The sequence below is a fragment of the Sceloporus occidentalis genome, unplaced genomic scaffold (genome assembly GCF_023333645.1).
Source record: "Sceloporus occidentalis isolate IW3139 unplaced genomic scaffold, rSceOcc1.0.p SCAF_6, whole genome shotgun sequence".
Classification (NCBI taxonomy): Eukaryota; Metazoa; Chordata; class Lepidosauria; order Squamata; family Phrynosomatidae; genus Sceloporus; species Sceloporus occidentalis.
This window is the reverse complement of record NW_028316986.1, coordinates 40,646,658-40,667,354: the sequence shown is the minus strand read 5'-3', so window position 1 is coordinate 40,667,354 and position 20,697 is coordinate 40,646,658. Positions and strand designations below refer to the sequence as shown.

The 20,697-nt window shown below is 40.5% G+C and overlaps 1 protein-coding gene across 1 annotated transcript; it reads right to left on the bottom strand.

Moving 5' to 3' along the window:
* Window positions 1-7,502: 7,502 nt before the first annotated feature.
* LOC149310648 (protein FAM177B-like) lies at window positions 7,503-19,595 on the bottom strand. Its single transcript, XM_089528337.1, has 5 exons — window positions 19,459-19,595; window positions 15,784-15,942; window positions 13,397-13,463; window positions 12,004-12,101; window positions 7,503-8,019 (listed from the first exon to the last, which is right to left on the bottom strand). The coding sequence occupies exons 1-5, from the start codon at window positions 19,483-19,485 to the stop codon at window positions 7,822-7,824; spliced, it is 549 nt and encodes a 182-aa protein (XP_089384463.1). The 5' UTR covers window positions 19,486-19,595; the 3' UTR covers window positions 7,503-7,821.
* Between the last annotated feature and the right edge of the window lie 1,102 nt (window positions 19,596-20,697).

Below are 20,697 nucleotides of genomic sequence, written 5' to 3'. Positions count from 1 at the left end.
AAAGTAAAAGGTAAAGGTAGTCCCTTGACATGAATGTCTAGTTGTATCGACTGTAGGGGGTGGTGCTCATCTCCATTAGTAAGACAAAGAGCCAGTGTTGTCTGAAGATGAACCCAGTGATCATGTGGCTAGCATAGCATGACTGCACCGAACTCTGTTATCTTCCCACCAAAGTGGTGCCTATTTATTGACTTGCATTTGCATGCTTTCGAACTGCTAGGTTGACAGAAGCTGGGACTAGTGATGGGATTTCACCCCATCATGCAGCACTCAGGCCTCAAACTACCAACCTTCTGATCTTCTGATCATCAGAATTGGCATCTTAACCATCAAGCCATCCCATCCCTACAAGAACTTGAAAACATGACTATAAATATACATCCATGCATCTTAGTCATGCTGAAAATGGAGGACATTTTGGAATTCCTCATGGACAGAAGGCTGAAATGTAGGGCATGTCCTGAAAAAAGGAGGTTGTTTAGTCATCCTGTATAAATCCCAATTTATACAGGCACTCCAAACACTGCTTAAAAACCTCCAAAGTAGGAAAGTCTACCACACTCTGAGGCAGTTTATTCCATTGCTGAACAGCTCTTACAGAGAAATTCCACCTAATGTTTAGGTGTAATCTCTTTCCTTACCATCTGAATCCACTGGTTCATGTTTTTGTCTTTGGAAGAGCAGAAAATAAGTTTGTGCTATCTTCCACATTACATCCCTTCAGATATTTAAAGTTGGCTAGCACATCACCCCATTCTCTTCTTTTCCCCATTGTATATTTAGAATCAGCAGGCATATTTTAAAATGTATAATTATCTTTTTAAGAATTCTTTTGTGAGATTTCATTTTAAAAAAGGGAAATAAAATGGTGATATTGGGGAGGGGGTATAAAAACAAAAGAGAAATAAGCCGAGAAAAGTAGTTTTGAAAAATTCTGTCTTCAACTGAACTGGAAATAGTATTATGTTATATAGAATGTTACCAGTGATTAATTTCTCCTCCCTATTTGGTGTTTTACCGTGAAACTAGGAGTGACAGTAAAAACTGAATTCAGTAAGAATTCGGGGAATAATGAATGGCTGTCATGTCTTGAATTAGAACAAGAATGCATGTACCTGTTATGCTTCCTTGCTACACCGAGAACTAAAATGCATTCTTCAGCTCAGGACACTAGTGTAGTTGGAAGGATTAGATGAGTTGAATGGTTCCCATCCAATTTCGAAAAAATGTAGCAGTGGGGAGACCTGTCTTTGCAGCCTAAGTTATGTGATTGTGGGCACTGAAGTAAATCTCTAGCTGCACCTCTTTGCAGAAGGATTGCTGTCTCAACATTACATTCTTTAAACTGATGTGTTTTTGTGTGTATATTCCTTCAAGTCACCTGTCGACTTATAGTGACCTTATGAATTTCATAACATTTTCTTAGGTAGAGAATACTCAGAGGTGTTTTTGTCAATTTCTTCCATAGCACCCAGTATTAATTGGTGGCTTCCCATCTAAGTACTAACCAGAGCTGACTCTGCTTATCTTCTAAGATCAGACAGGATCTGATGCCTTTAGGGAATGTAGGCCTGTGTTTATACATATTAACAAGGAAATCCTATTATTCCATATCATGGAGATAAAGGAGAAGCAGCACCATCCCATTTTTCTTCTTTTTCTTTGTTTCATGGGTTGCAGTTAAAATTTTATCTATCTTTGTGGAATAATGTGTAGGTAACATTTCTCTGCATTGGGAGCATGGTCATGTGTTGGTATTTTATGAAGAGATGTTACAGATAACAATGTAGTGGTTGAATGCATTTTTCCCATCTGGTTGTGTTGCATCCAGAAAGGCACTATACTAACAACATGGTTGTAATGTTCAAAGACATAGCCATGTTGGTCTGTGGAATCAGTATGTAGAGAGATCTTGTAGCACTTTTGGGACTAACTGAAAGAAAGAAGTTGGCAGCATGAGCTTTCGTAGACTTAAGTCTACAAAAGTTCATGCTGCTAACTTCTTTCTTTCAGTTAGTCTCAAAGGTGCTACAAGATCTCTCTACATGGTAATGATGTTGTGAGTTTGGCTTGTTCACATAATGGCCAAACATTAACAGATGTCCAGTGGCATGAAAGGCTGCATCCAAACTGCAGAAATAATCTAGGTTGGCATGTAAATTATTAGGATAACTGCCATGACTCAATGCAATGGAATCCTAGAAGCTGTAGTTGTGGGATACATTTAGCCTTCTCTATCAGAGAACTCTGGTATCACAACAAATTACAATTCTCAGAATTCTGTAGCGCTGAACCATGTCAGTTAAAGTTGTGTCAATCTGGAATATTTCTGCAGTATGGATGCAGCTAAAGAGTCAATCTGTGTTAGTGGCCTTATTTGATATACCAGTAGTTGGCCCTCCATATTGGCAGGGGTTCCATTCTGTACAACACTTCCCGCCCCCCCCCCCATGGATACCAAAACGTGATAACAGAAGGGTGGGTGCACACCCATCCAGGGCTCCATATAGCCAGCATCGCATACTGAATTTGATTTCTGGTCAGGGATAACCCAGGTAGAATTAATCTGGGGGCCCAGTTCTATCGTTAGCTGTGAGAGGATGCTGGACACCATTAGAGAAAGAGCTGGGGTGCTCATTTCAAAAAAGAGAAATGTAAGGTACTATATTTAGGCAGGGGGGAAAATGAAATGCACAGATATAGGATGAGGGGCACCTAGCTTGACAACAGTACACATGAAAGGGATCTAGGAGTCCTGGTAGACCACAAGTTGAACATGAGTCAACAATGAGATGCAGCAGCTAAAAAAGCCAGTATGATTCTAGGCTGTATCAGTAGAAGCATAGTGTCTAGATTGAGGGAAGTAATCGTGCCACTCTATTATCTTTGGTCAGGCCTCACCTGGAGTACTGTGTCCAGTTCTAGGCACCACAATTCAAAAAGGATGTTGAGAAGCTGGAGCATATCTAGAGGGGGGCAACCAAAATGGTGAAGGGTCTGGAAACCATGCCTTAAGAGGAGAGACTTAGGGAGCTGGGTATATTTAGCCTGGAGAAGAGAAGGTTAAGAGGTGGTATGTTTAAATATTTGGTGTCATACTGAGGGTGGAACAAGCTTGTTTTCTGTTGCTCCAGAGAATAGGACATGGAGCAATGGATTCAAAGTACAGGAAAGGAGATCCCACCTCAATATTAGGAAGAAAAGTCTGACAGTAAGAGCTGTTTGACAGTGGAACACACTCCATTGGAGAATGGTGGAGCCTTCTTATCTGGAGAGGCTGGATGGTCTTATGTTGGGAGTGCTTTGATTGTGAGTTCCTGCATGGCAGGGGGTTGGACTGGATGGTCCTTCTCTTCCAACTCTATGATCCTATTGTGAGCCTTTGGCTGCACCATTTACCTCCAGTAAAGCTTATCTTGGACCACTAACATAGGTCAGTGTTCAGCACAAAAAGAATGCTTGTGCCAACCCTGAACTACACCCAGTTATGCAAGAGAATAAGTGTGATTTAACTCCTGAAAACTCAGGCACAGACAAGACAGAAAAGAATCTCAGTAAAGCATGCTGTTCTGAGAAAATTCTCTGCTTTTTTACCGTTTAACCTTGGGTGTAGTCAAGAGTGAACCCTTAGACCTATCTGGATCTTACTGTTCTCCTTGAAATGTGAAACAGTGCCCTGACACAGAGCTCTTATCATGGTTCAGATAAAGTACTCTTCTTCCCATGGATGCCAAGTTCTCTCTGTGCACTGATGCCTTCTTAGAGAGGGAAGAAAATTTGAACAAAATGATAAGAATATTTCAGACTCAAGCCTTGACAACTTAAAAAAATTAGCTTTCACTTTCTTGCTCTGGGTAACAAATGTAATCCCCACAGGAACCTGATAACCTGTCAGCTGCCAGACTTGCACACTTGTGTGCCTCTATCAAAGAGGAATTATACTCAGCAAGGCTTCCAGTCCCTGTAACCTATAGTATACCATAGCAGCAGCATTCTTCTTCACAGACAGCATGTTTCTCCACAGATGTCTGTGATACAGCCATCTTTTCTTTGATATGGATTTAATAATTTCCAGAGGAGTAGCTGTATTAGTCTCTCGCAAAAAAATAAAATAAAAGTATCCTACGGCATCTTAAAAGAAAGCTCTGTGTGTGTGTGTGTTTATGTGACTGGGGGTGGGATTCAAGGTGGTGAAATCAGATTAAAAAGTAAATGCATTTAAAATATTGACCATAACAACAGATTTCAATGTGAAAAACCTGCACCTTTTGAATTCTTAATTGGCATGCATCTTTCAATGCCTTAGATTCCCAGAACCACCAGGGAACTGTTTAACCCATCAGATTGTGGAATTGCAACTTCCAGCTTGCCTTTCCATTGCCTAGAGTGGCTATGGCTTGTGATCTAACATCTAGAAAGCTGCATAATTCTCAACCCTGTTCTAGCATAGAAAAATAGCAGCTGATTTATTAGCTCCTTCTAATCCATTTTAAATGATAAGTGTTCTCCTGTGACAATATGCAACCATTTTGATGGCTTCTTCTAGAACTGCACTAAAAATACATCTTGGAAATAGTGTATCTTCTCAGCTCTATGACAATTATCTACTGAATCTTTATCCATGAAGTCAACTGTTTACAACTATATATATATTCCCAGAAAGCAAACCTTGATGTTGCCATTTTATATAAGAGAGACCATTTTAGTTACATTGTATTTAATGGGACTTGAGTATTCTTGGATTTTGGTATCCAGGCAGTCCTTGAATCAAACCCCAGCAGATACCAAAGGCCCACTGTATCATTTTAAAAAGTTTACCTTTTTAACTGGTGTTTTAATGGTGTGGTCCTATGAAGGTTGCCAGGTGAAACTAGAGGAAAATGCAAACGCTGTCCAATAGGAGAAAGTCCTCTTCACCTAGTGGTAATGCTCAACCCAGCTTCCGCTGCCATAGCTTAATACAGCATTTAGCCTGTTTGCCTACTTGCCCAGCTACATAGATTTTCCCCCTTCCAGGACTATCCTTAGCTATCCATGATTATCATATCTTGAACAACTTTAAAAGGCTGATCAAACTGGAGCTTATTAACCAGTGCCATCTTGTGGTGAAAGTCACTGAGACTGCCTCAAGTAACATGGCTCAGTCTCCACTGTTATTGTGTGTGTCTTCAAATCATTTTTGACTTATGATGACCCTATAAATAATATCAGCGTAATATTCCAGTGATAGAAAGCAGAGCTGTGTCCTATGGAAAGCATTCAGTATTTATATTTTACACTTCTTTTCAAACATTTAGGATAATAATTTTAAAGTAATAGCGATTACTCTGTCCCCTCCTTGTTCATTCAATGTCAAAGGCATTCTAGATTATGATGAAAACAAAGGCCTTTGTGGCACTGTCAAAACTAATTTATTATGATACATGTTAGCCATTAGGAGTGGAATCAGAGATTTCAGTTATACTTCTGTTTTGAAATAATTATGCTTAAACTTTCCAGCATAGTATAGTGGTTTCAGTGTTGGACTATGACTCTGGAGACCAGGGTTTGATTCCCAGTTTAGCCATGAAATCCACTGGTGACCTTGGGCAAGTCACATGCTCTCAGCCTCAGGGAAAGGCAACAGCAAACCTCCTCTGAACAAATTGTGCCAAGAAAACCCCATGTTTGCCTTAGGGTTATCATAAGTCAGAAATGACTTGAAGGCACACAACAAAATAACAAATGTTTAAACTTTCCTATTCAGTTAGGAAATTATCCATAATTGGTAGAGCTGGAAATATTCCTTTCTGAATTACAATTCCTAGAATCCCCAAGAGACTGTAGCTCCTACCTCCCAGATTTTCCAAGGTCAGTTAATCTGCCCTAATGTTTTATAGGCCAACATTATAGAGAGATGCTGACTTAGAACAACCTGTGATACATACATATATTACTAGCAACTGCCAACAGAAGGAAAGAAAAACATATTCCACTTTCAATATTTGCCAGTGTGGTACCCTCCAGTTGTTTTGGACTTCAGCTCATATCCACCCGGGCCAGCATAATCGATGGTGTTTCATTTTTTTCTGATGGATATTTGTTATCTCCATGCTTAAACGGGGCAGAAAAAGAACCAACTTCCTAAAGTTTGTGGGCATTTCCCATGTCTGTAAATCTTTTTGCCCATCAGCTTGCTTACTGAGGCATATTGTAAATAATTCTGCAGCATATTTTAGGATCTGCAGTTTGTGCAAGATCCTTATTAGCCCTCCTGGTCCTGTCACACCATCTCACACTGCACAGTTATAGTGCTATGGTGCTACTTTTAATGCTCGTGACTGCATTCTGTAGAATCCTGGAATTTGAAGTTTGGAGAGATAGTTAAGCTTTCTTGGTCTTCTTAAATTTAGACTCCAGGATTCCACAGGATGTTGCCACGAGATTCATAGTGGACAATGGCACTATAACTGTATAGTGAGAAAAGGACTCAAGTCTGAACTGAGAATGGTACTGTAGAATACACTCAACATTTCCTCCTTGGCATAGTCAACTTGGAAAGGGTGTGGTGGTGAGGGACAAATGTAATTCTTCCCTATCTGAGCATCTTCCCACTGATCATACAAACCACAAGCCAATTATCTGAATATTCACTTAAGAGTAAGCTCTTGGGCAACAGCTTCTTAAAGTGAAAATCAGAGATCAGTTCCATTTAACAAGTCATAGGCTTTTAATAGCCCCTTATATCTGATCACTGTTAGAGATAACAAAATAAATTAGTAAAGTGATTCCCAAGCTCTGATCCTCCAGATGTTTTGGTCTTCAGCTCCCAAAAGCCTCTGCTGTCTTGGCCAATGGTCAGGGATTTTGGGAGCCAAAGTCCGAAATGCCTGGAAGGCTATGGACAAAGGTTTAGTGTGGTCCATGGGTTGCATGCATTTAGTGTGGTCCATGGGTTGTAGCCCATCTCCATTTTTTAATTTTTTCCCTGGAACCATTCGCACACATACAACACATAAACCCTCCTCAGTGCATGAAGCTAGACAAAAATAACTCCCCACAAGTATTCCAGAACCTTGTACTAGCTGCTATTGGACATCAGCTCCCAGCATTCCTCACCATTCACCATTTTGTCACTACCTGTCATTGTTTTCGGGAGACTTCAGAGGAAAACAGAGGTATTCGGTCTTGCTCTGAGGATGCCATTCATTGGTCCTGGGGGGCAAGAATTGGTCTCTGTCTCCCACACAGTTGCCCGCCCTTGTTGTAAAGCAAAGGTGGGAATCATGAGGTCCTTTACATATCATTGGACTGTAAATCCCGTCAGCTCTAAACATCAGGAGCAGTGGTGAGGAATCCTGGAAACTTACATTCAACAACATCTAGAGTTCTGAATGATTTCCATCCCTGTTGCAGAGGTTCTCATCTCTTTTTAAGTGACAGATTTGAGGAAAACACTTTCAGGAACTCTTAACTGCCATTTCTGGTCTTCTCAATGAGGAACCCTTCATTTAAAAATGAGCTTTCAAGGATTGTCAGAGTTTACCAAACCCCTATTTGAATACCAATGCTTTAACATCATCCACTTTCTTCAACTGCTAACCATTTCAGAGCTTGTAACTACAATTTGCCAAAAAGGAGATTCTGGAGGGTTGTATCCCCCCAAAAAACATGTTCCCAAGCTTCGAATAGTTTATCCTTTTCTCAAGATGTCCACATTTTGAGCAGGCCAGAGTGACTCAACAATGCAGTCTTTGTTTTCCAGTAGACAGAATTGTTTTGTTTAATTACTCAACTGACACCTTTCCCTTCTTCATAAGAGCTAAGGCACAGATGAAAGACTCATTTTAGACCTGTCAGATTGCCATCTCCAAGCTCATTTACATTTGTAACCGTAGTTTCCTGAGAAAATACAGACATCTCTTTGCAATTAATGGACCCATATCTTAGGCTCTGTGGCTCTAGGTGTTGCTTTTCATTTGTAGCAGTCACCACCTCCATCTCTGGCATCTCTTCACCATCTTCATCACTTTCACTTTCCTGAAAAATAATTCCAGACAATAAATGATTCATTGCACAAAACCAATTTACTTTAGTCATGTCTGAGAAAAGCAGAAGAGAAAGATTGTAGGCAAGAACTTATTATAACCTTTCCAAAGATTTTTACACTAATATTACTAGGCAAAGATGCAGCCTATAAAGTTGAAGATGATATGACCCATTTGGAGAATATGCACAAAAGCAAAAAAACTGTAAGTGAACTGACAATAATAGCCAAATTGTCCACCAAGCATACAAAATATAGCTCAATTCCATATATGTATACTCAGGAATAAGTCTGGTCAAAAAGCATCTTGGCCTGCAAAGCACAGCTCAGTTCTGTGCTGCACCTTTGTGGCCTGCAAAGCAGAGCTCATTCCATGCAACAGCTTGTCAGACTTCAAACAGCCTCTTGTACCTGATTTTTTATCAAATACTGCAGACATTTTCCAATCAGTAGCAGAGATTCCCATCCTAGATATGTATGGCTGGAATCACACCAGCGAGCAAAAGCATAAGAGTAAGTCCATTGCTGCAGTCTGACTCTACAGCCCTGTACAGAACAGGAGACAATTTTTTTCACAGGAGACCAGCTCTAATCATGCAGGCTCCCTGCACAATTTAGAAACCTTGAGAATCAGTATTTGAATTCATGCAGGGAGTGCACAGATCAAGGGTAGGCAACTGTGCTGAGTTCAGGGGCTTCACAGACTGGCAAAAAGCCAAAATAAAAATAAAAACAAAAACAACCACCTGGAAGTGGTCAGATGTCCACTTCTGTTTTGAAAAACATTTTTCCGTTAAGTTAAACCATGTGGAGAAGGGCTCGCTGTAAGGCTTCCAGATGAAGCAATTCATCCCTTTGTTTAGTCAGGAAAAGAGCACTCTTGGGTGTCTGGAGGTGGGGTCAACATCTGTAAAAATTACTTTAGGGGGTCACATGAGGCCCCCAGGGCTACACGTTGCAGAAATATAGAATCATTGAATCATAGAGTTGGAAAAGACCTCAAGAACCATCCAGTCCAACCCCCTGCCATGCAGGAATACACAATCAAAGCACCCCCAACAGATGTCCATCCAGCCTCTGTTTAGAAACCTCCAAAGAAGGAGACTCCACCAACCTCCGAGGGAGGCTGTTCTACTGTCAAACAGCTCTTACTGTCAGAAAGTTACTCCAAATGTAATCTCTTTTCCTGTAGTTTGCATCCATTATTCCGTGTCCTAGTCTCTGCAGCAGCAGAAAACAAGTTTGCTCCATTCTCAATATGACATCCCTTAAAATATTTAACTAGGGCTATCATATCATCTCTCAGCCTTCTCTCCTCCAGACTAAATATCCCCATTCCCTAAGTCACTCTTCATAGGGCATGGTATCCAGACCATGTCATGCCGACAGGGAATTCTCAGAGCTGGAAAAGTGTCTTGTTCCATGCTGTATGGGATCAAGGAAATTTCACTTCTGCAGTTCTAACTGACTAGGATTATTTGCTGAATAGGGTTGCTGAGAAGGCAAAAAACTATGATAGCTAGTTTTCTAACAGTACATTCAATATTATGCATTCCCACACGGTACAGGTAATTTCCCATTAACATGCCATTTGTAAGAAGTGATCCAGAGCTCTAGTCCAACTGAAACATGTCACATATAGTAACACCAACATGAAACATTTGTGGTGGGGACTGAGTGCTAACATTCTTTAATGCCTCAATGTGGCCAGATTCAAATAAGTCTTTATTCATCACTTCCCACAGAGCTTCACAGCCAGAAAATTATTCTCCCTACTCTTCACAACATTCTGTCCCCATCTGACTGCATTCAGTGCACATGTTTCTTGCTGATCAGCTTTCTCACACCAGAGGACATCAGGACAAGCTTTTGAACAGCTTAGCCTCTGACAAAACATCCATTTAACATGGCAGATGGTAACATGATTCTCAGCAATTGCAAGGTGAACAGGTCAGTTTGCACTTATTTCTTTGAAATATTACCAAAGAAAGGAACAATATGTTGTTCCAAGGAGGTAATTCGATAGGATCAATATTCTGGGACTTCAACCATCGTCATGCATTTCTTTTTTGTGCAATGACTACTCTATAATCATTCCCCGGTAAGCCTGATAAAAAATAGTACATGCACATGTCAGAGGATTCCCCCCCCCCCCCCCCAGGCCGGTTATTCTTTTTATCTGCTTTATCACTGTATGCATATCTATAGTTTTGTGGCATTTATATCCTGCTTTTCTTCTAGTGAGCTCAAAACTACCTTTATGGCTTTCTTTTCCACTTTATCTCCACAAAAAACTTTGTGAAATGACTGATGTTGGGACAAAGTGTTTTCCTAAAAGATTTGCATTGTTAGCTGTGTGAATAACTGATGTGAATAGACTCGGGATAAACTGGGATAAAACTGCATATCTTGAACATGTTTTGAATGCATTAGTATCATCTACTCTATCTTTAGTTTTTTGTGGGTTTTTTCAGGCTATGAGGCCATGTTCTACAAGAGTTTATTCCTGAAGTTTCACCAGCAACTGTGGCTGGCATCTTCAGATAATGTAGCATGAAGAGAGTGGGCTACTGTTGGTTGAGAGGAAGCAATTTACATATTAATCTGTGTATTGTTCTGTTGTTGAATGGATAGACTTGTTAAAAAAACACCAATGTCTGAATAATCCCCAAGAGTTGTGGGGGAGAAGAGAGGGAGACCTGGAAGGGAAAGGCAAGCTAGCCAAGTAAAGGGGGCTGAGGCAGCTTGAGGCTGCATGTGGGAAAGAGAACAAGATGGCTTGGTAGAGTGAGTGATGTGGCTCTTGGAAGAGGTGAGAAAGGAGTAAAGAGAAGGCAAAATTGTTGTTATTTAAATACAGTGAAGGTTAAGGATATTTCTAGTAGCAATTATCACAGCTTACATATCAGAGGTCTTTAAAGGGAGAGTGCCATCCTATTGGTGGCTTGAAATTGTTGGTAAATGTATCCTTTCTCGTTTCTATCTTTCTTTTTAAAATATAGCAACCACACTGGCTATACTGCTTGCTGGAACTGATAAAATCTGAAATTCTAGGTAGAGTTGCTCATACTCTCAAGCAACACTAATATGGAAGGTCATTACTGAGTTAAATTGATGGGGAGTAAATTGAGGATAGACAAAAATGGAAGCATTTAGTCACACACACCGTCAGACTCTTTCCTGGATGTTCCTCCCTGGGAGTTTCAAGTGCTCTTAAATTAGCTACAGAGGATGCTTGCATTAAATAAATGCTGGCCTAAGAATAGAAAGTGTTAGCATTTTTTAAAAAATGGTCCAATGGTGAATCAGTATCAACTGGTCTGGAAGAGTAGTAGGGTGTCACTGTGCACCATGTGGATTGAAATCCTATACTTACCTAGGAAAAAGCTGGACAAATGAGGGACAAATTATATGTTACATGTAATTGTATCTGTCAGAATTATAACTTCTCTTTTTTCAGTTGGAAAGCCATGTCAAGAACAAGGGTCTACAGATTGTGGCCCATAGGTGTTCCATTTCCCGCCAACATGACCAATGATCAGAAAAGCAGTGATCAGTGTTGCTGTTTTTCTAAAAAGGAGCCTATATCAATAATTTAGGGAAACTTGCAAGACCAAAAAAAAAAAAAACGTTCCCCACAACTTCAGCACAAGTTGTGCCGAAGGGCAATTCTCCACATGTATCAAAAAGAGGTGTTATTCCACAAATTTGCCTAGTATGTCTCAGACAAGAAATATTTATATGACTATAAATATTTAGTCTTCTTGGTTGAAAAGCATTCAGCTGATTTGTGGAATTAAACCACAATGAGGGTCATTCTTTCAGGTCCATTGGGTATTTCCCATTATTTTGCTGTCTAGGTAAATCTGGGATATTCCAGAACTTATTATGTATCTTAAAATTAACACAAACAAGCCTGGACATCACATAAAATGCCAAATGCTTTTTACTCCACTGGGCGACTCAATGGCATTTACCGTTTTCTGTGTCCTGTAGTATTCGTCTATTGCGTACTGATACTTGGGTTCAGTGAGTCCAAGGAACGTGGCTAGCTTTCCACCAAGGAATTCACAAGCTGTAAAAGTGATTGGACAAAATTTGAACCTTTATTTTAGGCCTCATTCCCACTACATAATAAACTGGTTTGCAAACTAGTTTGAGGTGGTTTCAGTGGCCTTATTTGCACTTGCACAGAATCCCTGACACAGTTTGTCGAGGGGCCCCCAGTGCTAGTCCCGTTTAAAGCATGTCTTTCAGATCTGCAGAATTCCCCGTGTCTTTTGCAATAAATCAATTAAGTGCTACTGTGAATGGGATGCGGATTGGACTCGGTCCCCTGTGACGCAATCATCAATCATCGGGGGGGGGGGTCTCTTAAGTGTGGTCAAGCCTACATTAAAAAACTTTACCTGTGTTTGCCCATCTCTTGAACCTCTTTCTCCCTGGGCAAAGCACCATTTTTGGGCTGCTCACACTGCTGCAGGCTCCATTACCACTCTGCTCCCCCTCTTTACAGCTACTCCTCCATTATTTTTTAGAACTTTTGGGGAACGTTTCCCCATCTCGTGGTATTTTGACTTTACTTCAATTGATCACAAACTGAATTATTAGTAAGTGGGAATGAGGTCTTAAGGACAATAAACCAATTAGCATTAAAAAGTCCAGAAATAAATATTATTTTATCTAATGGCTGTTAGCTGGACAGAAGTAGCACATGATTACTCCCATACTATATACCTCATAGGTGTTGGGGTTTTTGTTTGATTGGTGAAAAAATAAACAGACTGATTGCTGGGGAGAAAAAACACAGCTTCTCACCCATAATCTTCCATCTACATGATTAGAGTGCTGTTATTCTGTTTTATCTGCCATGGCAGCTTCCTATAGAATCCTGCAGTTTGGAGTTTAGGGAAAGATATTCAGAACACTCAGAGAATACCTCACTAGATAACAAACCCCAGAATTCCACAGGATATAGCCATGGCAGTTAAAGTAGAGTCATGGTGCTATAATTGTGTAATTTGAGAAAAAGTATGTTTCTCAGTAGTTACTAATGATGTGTTAACAAGTCACAAAGTGTGGCATAGTGGTTTGAGTGTTGCACTGTGATTCTGGAGTCCAGGGTTAGATTCCCAGCTCAGCCATGAAACCCTCTTGGGTGAGCTTGAGAAAGTCATATTTTCTCAGCCTCAGTGGAAGGCAATAACAAACCTCCACTGAACAAATTTTGCCAAGAAAACCCCATGATAGGGTCCTACCCGCCATAAATTGGAAACAACTTGAAGACACAAGGCAACAATAATAAAAATATGTCTTGCTCTACCAGTCTGACCACCAAACAAACTATAGCAAAAATATATATATACTTACTAAAAAAAGATGTTGCTGCAATTCGAAGTACCCAGAGTTTCAGATAACTACCCCAGGAGAGGGTGGCCTATGAAACAAAGACAAAGGTCTACCAGGGACAAGACAGAAACTTATGTTTGTGTGGCCACTGCAATGTTATTAAGGGTAAAGGTAGGGAGCCTTTTGCCCTTGATTTGTTGTGGACTACAAGTCTCACTGTTATAACTGGCCATGTTGGAATGGGGCTGATGGGAACTATAGGCCATAAACATCTAAAGCACCAAAGGTTCTCTTGCCTCTCCAATTAATAGACAGCATTTAATGGGTTATTGCTACATCAAAATTGTAATTCTGCTGCAATCTCATTTTTCAAGACATTTTAACAGACACAAAGATATGCACAATTTTCCTGAGTACACTCCCAGGCTAAAACAGCACAGCAGAGATTAAAGCTAAATTTCTTCCTGGAATAATTAATTCATTTACCATCTACCCACTGCATCCTGAGATTTTAGAATAGAAGAGATAAAGCTACAATTCCATTCAATCTATTCCCATACTATGTATATCGCCATTTAGTAGTACAAAGGCAGGTAATCAACTGAGGCAGGGTAAGAGCAGCTGCTCCCTGCCACTGTCATTCTCTCATCCATCATAGTAAGCAAGAGGTGAAGGCAGATTCTGCTTATCTGTTTGTTCCTGTTATTTCACTAAAACAGGAGAGGGCAAACTGTAGCCTGAGGACCAGATGTGCCCCCCATGATTGTTTTTTAGTCACAAGGCTCAAAAATGTTTCAAAAAATGGTTTGCTCCAAAATGCTCCATTGAGGGTGTGCAGGCATCTCCACCACATTTTTGCCTCCCCCGGTCCATTTTAGGTCCAGGAAAGGCCTTTTTTAAAACAGGATGTTAAACAATGCCTTTCTTGGGCCTAAAATGGGCCAGGGGACCCTAAAAAATGGCAAAAATGCCCCACACTTTTAGAGAGTGGGGGCATTTGAGGGGCAAAAAAATTGATTAGTTTTTTTACAGACATGCCACCTTCTAAGGTCTCTAGAGGGGTCTAATATGCCCCCTAAAGCCCCTCACAGTGGCCTATCCTGGGCTAATGTCACCTTTGCCACACAAAAAGTGAGCAGAGGCAGGTCTTCCTTATGACCTCTTCTCAGTCTTCAGCCATCTATTATATGTCGTTTTAGGACTTTGCCAGACAAATCTAAATTTCAACAGGATAAAAGTGTATTTGGCTGGTACTTATTACATGACATTGTGTCCCTCCTCCTGCCGCCCTGCATCTCATTTGTTACTGTTGTCCAAAATTTTTTACTGATGGGCAAAACCTGTCAATAGGCTCTTGATTGCACTGCTATTCCATTACTGCCTTTGTGCAATAAGTCCCTTCTACAACAGTTCCACTTCTCAGGCAGTCTAGGCTCTCAGTCTCACTGCTATTGCATTACTGCTTTCATACAATAGGTCCCTTCTGCAACAGTTCCACTTCTCAGGCAGTCATGTGGTATATGCTTCTCTCCCCCATGATCCTCGCAGCAATCATGTAGTCAACAGTTCACACAGCAGCCAGCTTCGGAAGGCAGTTGGCAGCTTCTTCAAGTACATGGTGCCTGTGTGAATGTGCACATATTAATCCCGTGCTTCGGTAAGGGGTAGGAGCAGTTATCACAGCTGCCAACAACTTCCTGAAGCTGAAAAGCCCCATGCTTTGGGGGGGGGGAGAACAGCACATTCACACAGGCTGTGTTTGGCAGTGCAAAAAATAGATAACTCAATCATAGATCGCCAAAGTGCTATTGTGGTGGAAAGCATATTAAAAAATGATGCCAAACCAGTATGTTTCCATTCTTGAACTAGCTCGATTGAAACAGAACAGCAGGATGCTGTTCGTAAGTCCTTAGTTTCAACCATTCTGATGTATTTCTATCCCTCATAGAATCTAGACTGAAGACTTCAAAATCATCAACATTTATTTATGGTCATAGACCAAAATGAGATTGAAGACTTGGCATTCTCCCTTTAAGCCTTGCTCACAATTTAAAATTGTCATTAGAGGCCTAAATCTGAATGCCTCTGCCCTTTGATGACTGGTGAAGAAAGAATAGGATCATTCGTTTGTGATACCCTCATACTTTCCCCAGATTAATTCCTGCAGAGTTTAGCAAATGCTAGGGGGGAAAAATCATTTGTTTAGGCCCTTCAGTATGTTACAGAAGGCAGTTTCGACTGTTGGTTATATTTACCTTACTAAGATTTTATTAACTATTGTACCATGTTACTGTGATACATTTTTATTACAATTGTTAGGTTCCTTGTTTTTTTTAATCAAAAGCTAGCATATATTTAAATTATCATCATTATCATCATCATCATCATCATCATCATCATCATCTCACAGTGTCAAGAAGGGGTTCATGGTTGTTTTCTTCTGCATCTTCTTCCTCAGTAGTGTACTCCTCCATAGATTCACCGTTTGCAAAATAAATAATCCTTCTTGGATTTTTACATTCTTCTGAACTTTCATCTCCCACTTGCTTGTCACCATTTTCTTCCCTCTGTTCATAAGAAAGAATATAAGGACTTAGCTGAAACAATTTTAGGAGAATTTCAGTTCTGGACAATTTGGTATCTTTTATTTTACCTCTTTTGTATGTGTTTTACAAATTAGATTTACTAGATTGCATTATGATGTTTTGAAAACTAGAAATAAAATCTTCAGATAAAATGGAAGGACAAGTCAGAATTTTATAAAAAGGGTATAGATCAGTAGTGGGGAAAGTTTGGCCCGTAGGTTGCATGTGCTTACCCCGTTCCATCAAAAATTGTAAAAAAAAAATGTTTTTTCAACATTTTCCACCCCCAAATGTTCTCGGGGGGGGGGGGGCATAGGGACTTTAAAAATCACTTTCTGGGCTTCCATGGACCCTTTGAGGTCAAGGAAAGACCTCCTTTAAAAATAGAAAACAGACTTCTAGGTCACTGTTGTTAATGGAATAGAGAGATATTGGATTTCAAAAGAGGGGTCACTGTTGAGATGCAAATGGACTCTAAATTTCCTTGACTTTGAAAATCTCCCTATTGCCACATGGACAGGAGGAGGAGGAGCCTGCCTGCAAAAGATATCCTCTCCATCATAACATCTTTATTAGGACTGAAACAACATGCAGGCATCTGACTAACATCTCCAATTGGTTTTTCCCCCTCCTGTTTGGTTTGCAACATCTTGCCTGATAAAGAAACCCATGAAGCTTCCAAAGCTTTCAACAAATATATTGTGCATTTCTGTTGGCCAATAAAGGTATCGCTGATGGATTTTTGTTTTTATTTATTAAATGGACAACACAGCTACCCCTGCATGTTTTCTGAACTCAGAGTGCCAAAGATGTTTGCACTCAATTAACAGTGGGAGGAGAGGACAAGAAGGGATAGAATCCTGCCCCTCCTACTAGGATCAGGCAGCAGGTGCACAGAATCATAGAGGTGGAAGAGACCTCAAGGGGCATCCAGTCTGACCCCCTGCCAAGCAGGAATACAGAATCAAAGCACCTCCAACAGATGCCCATCCAGTCTCTTTTTAAAAACCTCCAAAGAAGGAGACTCCACCATACTCTGAGAAAGTGTGTTCCACTACAGCGCTTACTGTCAGAAAGTTCTTCCTAATGTTGAGGTGGAATCTCTTTTCCTGCAGTTTGCATCCACTGGTCCATGTCCTAGTATCTGGAGCAGCAGAAAACAAGCTTGCTCCATCCTCAAAATGACGTCCCTTTAAATATTTAAATAGGGCTATCATATCACCTCTTAACTTTCCCTTCTCCGGGCTAAATAAACCCAGCTCCCTAAGCCACTCCTCATAGGGCATGGTTTCCAGACCTTTCACCCTTTTGATCACCCTCCTCTGGACATGCTCCAACTTGTCAGCAAGCTCAGCAAGTTGGGGAATAAGGGATTTGATGCATCTCACGTTGTCCCAACGCAGTGCTGGACTTCAAGCCCCTAAATATAGGGCAGTCCATAGAAAACAGGACACCTGCAAACCCTAGCCAGATGTATAAATGCTTTTCACATCTCCCAGAGGTAAAAAAACAACATGTAGCCCCACAGACATTGTTGGACTTGGTTTCCCATGTAACCTCGCTAGCAAAACCAGTATGTGAACAGGATGATCTGCATGGAGAACCAAATGTCATGCCACTTCCACTAGAACAGAATTCAATAGAATTTTTTGGTCTCACTTTTTAAAATGGTAGTTCCCAACCTTGGGATCCCAGATGTTGTTGGACTTAAATTCCTTGAAGTAAAGAATACTGTGGCCTGTGCTGAAGGATTCTGGGAAATATAGTTTAACATGTGGGGATCCCCTTAATTTGGGAAGCACTGCAGAGTGACCAAAACAAAAATGCAAACAGCTTCTTTTATATACATGCCACTTTATATCGAACTAGCAGTGTCTAAGCCAGGGGTAGGCAACCTGCGGCCTGCGGGCCGGATGCGGCCCGGCGAGGCCTTGGGACCGGCCCCAGCCCGGTCCTGCCACTGATTGCCGCCGGGGCCTTTAGCCTCTCGCGCGCAGGGGCAAGGGGGGCAATTGTCTATAGATGCCTCAGAAACATGCATTTATATTAACATTTTTTTTAAAATCAGCAAATTTGTTTGCGTGTCCTCCACTTTTTTAAAAAAAAGTGTCCACCATTTGACAATGTTGTCCTACATTTGTCCCGGTTTATTTATTTATTTAATTTGTTAAAAATTATTTAATTATTTATTTTTGGGCTTCGGCCCCCCAGTTGTCTGAGGGACAGCAACCCGGCCCCCGGCTCAAAAAGGTTGCCTACCCCTGGTCTAAGCAGTTTACAACTGTAAGCTAATTGCCCCCAACAAGCTGGGTACTCATTTTAGCGACCTCGGAATAGCAATAGCAATAGACCTCTTATCAGTTCACTTAAGCACTCCCTAAGTGGTTTACAAAGTGTAAGCTAATTGCCTCCAACAATCTGGGTACTCATTTTAGCGACCTCCTTGGAAGGATGCAAGCCTGAGTCAAGCCTGAACCCTGGCTAATATTGAACTTGCAACCTTATGGTTTTGAGTGAGTGGCTGCAATACAGGCATTTAACCACTGTGCTACCAGGACCAAGAAACAAAACCAAGGGTACAACCATGAAGAATGTGATAGGCTTTTTATTCTTGGTTGCCACTATGGTAACAAAGGCAGGTTCAGTTCCAAACCTATCCCACTGCTTTGCTCAAAATTATTTTAATTCAGTGGCCAAAACTAGAGGAAGAGATGTTATCTTTGGACTAAAAAAGAGCAACAATATCGGTAAAGCAAGGAACAATAGAAGAGTATATATCTGTAGATTTTGAACAAATTAATCTATTGATTTAAGGATGGTCACATGAATTTCATACAGTTTTTTTGGGCAAGGAAAGCTCAGAGGAGGCTTGCCATTTCCTTCTTGTGAAATGTACCAGTGTGGTATATGGTTTGAGTGTTGGACTATGGCGTTGAAGACCAGAGTTCTGTTCCTGGCTTAGCCATGAAACCCACTGGAAACCTTGGGCAAGTCACATGCTCTCAACCTTAGGGAAAGGCACTAGCAAACCTCCTCTGAACAAATCTTGCCAAGAAAACCCAGTGGTAGGGAAGCCTTAGGGTCACCATAAATTGGCAATGAGTTGATGGCACACAACAACAACAAATGTAGCTACAGCATCTGGTATTCCTTGGCTGTTCCCCATCCAAGTACTAACCAGGCCTGACCTGCTTAGCCTCGAAGATCAAACACAATCTGGTGCATTCAGGGTATTTAGGCTCACTTGGTGCATTTAATTTTTGTATTTTACACACTGATCTTACTGTGTAATGATGAAACCTGCCCAGTCATGTTACTCAGAAGCACAAGATGAATATTTTTCTTTACAATTGCATTTTTCCCCAGGTACAGTTACAAACAACAGTTAAATCTTTCAGAAGGCTCAAAGGATTTTCTGCTCTGCTGTGTGCAAGACATCGTGATAGGTAGCTATTCTTAAAAGTATTAAACAATGGTAAAAACATAATAGTAACTCACTGTTAGACTCCCTTGGCTATCTTCCATGGCAGAAATAAGATTTGATTAAAATGCTGCTGAAGTAGGTAAGAGAAAAATGAGAACACATAACTGGAAAGCCATGCATAGATCTTTCAGAAACATAAGCTATGCAAAACAGGAAGCCAGTCAGAAAAAAACAGAACTGTAACATTTCAGGATATTGCTCTCTGAAAAGAGGCTGGCTGTATTTGGATTATGGGTTGGGCCTTTTCCTTGTGTTTTTATTATGTACTGCTGTAGATCTAAATGATTGCAGTGAGAGACAAAGGGAGTGCAGGAACCTGTAAGGCTGATACTAGAAATGGAGATAAGATCTCCATTTTCCTTTTGTTTTTAAACCAATGCATTGGAGTCTTAGGAAGTTGTATACATTATCTCCCTTTGAATCCTCACCACCACCAAAAAAAAAAGCCCTTATTAAAAAGTTTACATGTCACAGGTGTAACATGTCACAGGTGTAACATTTGCCCTTTGCCAACACTTTTACAGTTTCTGTCCAGCCAAAACAAATATCACACACCTTCCCTAAGAAAACATAATTTGCTTGCAACCTGATATGACATGCCGCCTACTGGCTGCTTTGTGAAGCTGCCATGTGTTAGGAACTGCACTTGCTGTCTGCAATTTCTTGACAAAACTGAATTTTAAAATGAGATTTTAACAAATCTTTTATCAGCAGTTTTTACTGAATGCCTAATAATAAATAAGCCATAAGCAACATAGGTAAGGAGAAGTGTTTATTTTCTGTTGAATTGCTCCAGCATCTAAAGCTAGCAAGAGGGCTTTAAACTAAATCCTGGGGGAGGGGGGATGGATATGATAGCTTAAACATCTGTCCAAAGCAAGCTATAAACACAAGGATGTGAATTCTAAAGGAGACATTGAGGGAGAGAATGGGAGCCACATTAAAATTCAGTGTAGAATAAAAAATAAGAACGAGTTACACTTTACATGTTTATACACCAGTGTGGAGTCTGGGATACAAACAAGATGAGCTTGAGGTCGTAGTGCAGGAAGGTAAATATAACTTTATATGTATAATAGAGACTTGGTGGGATGACTGCCTTGATTAGAATATAACAACTGAAGGATATAATCTGTTCAAAAAGTATACATGGGGAAGAAAAGGAGTGGAAATAGCATTATATGTCAAACACAAATTCACTTGTACAGGTGTCCATGTGAGTGATCAAACTGGACCAATGGAGAACATTTGGG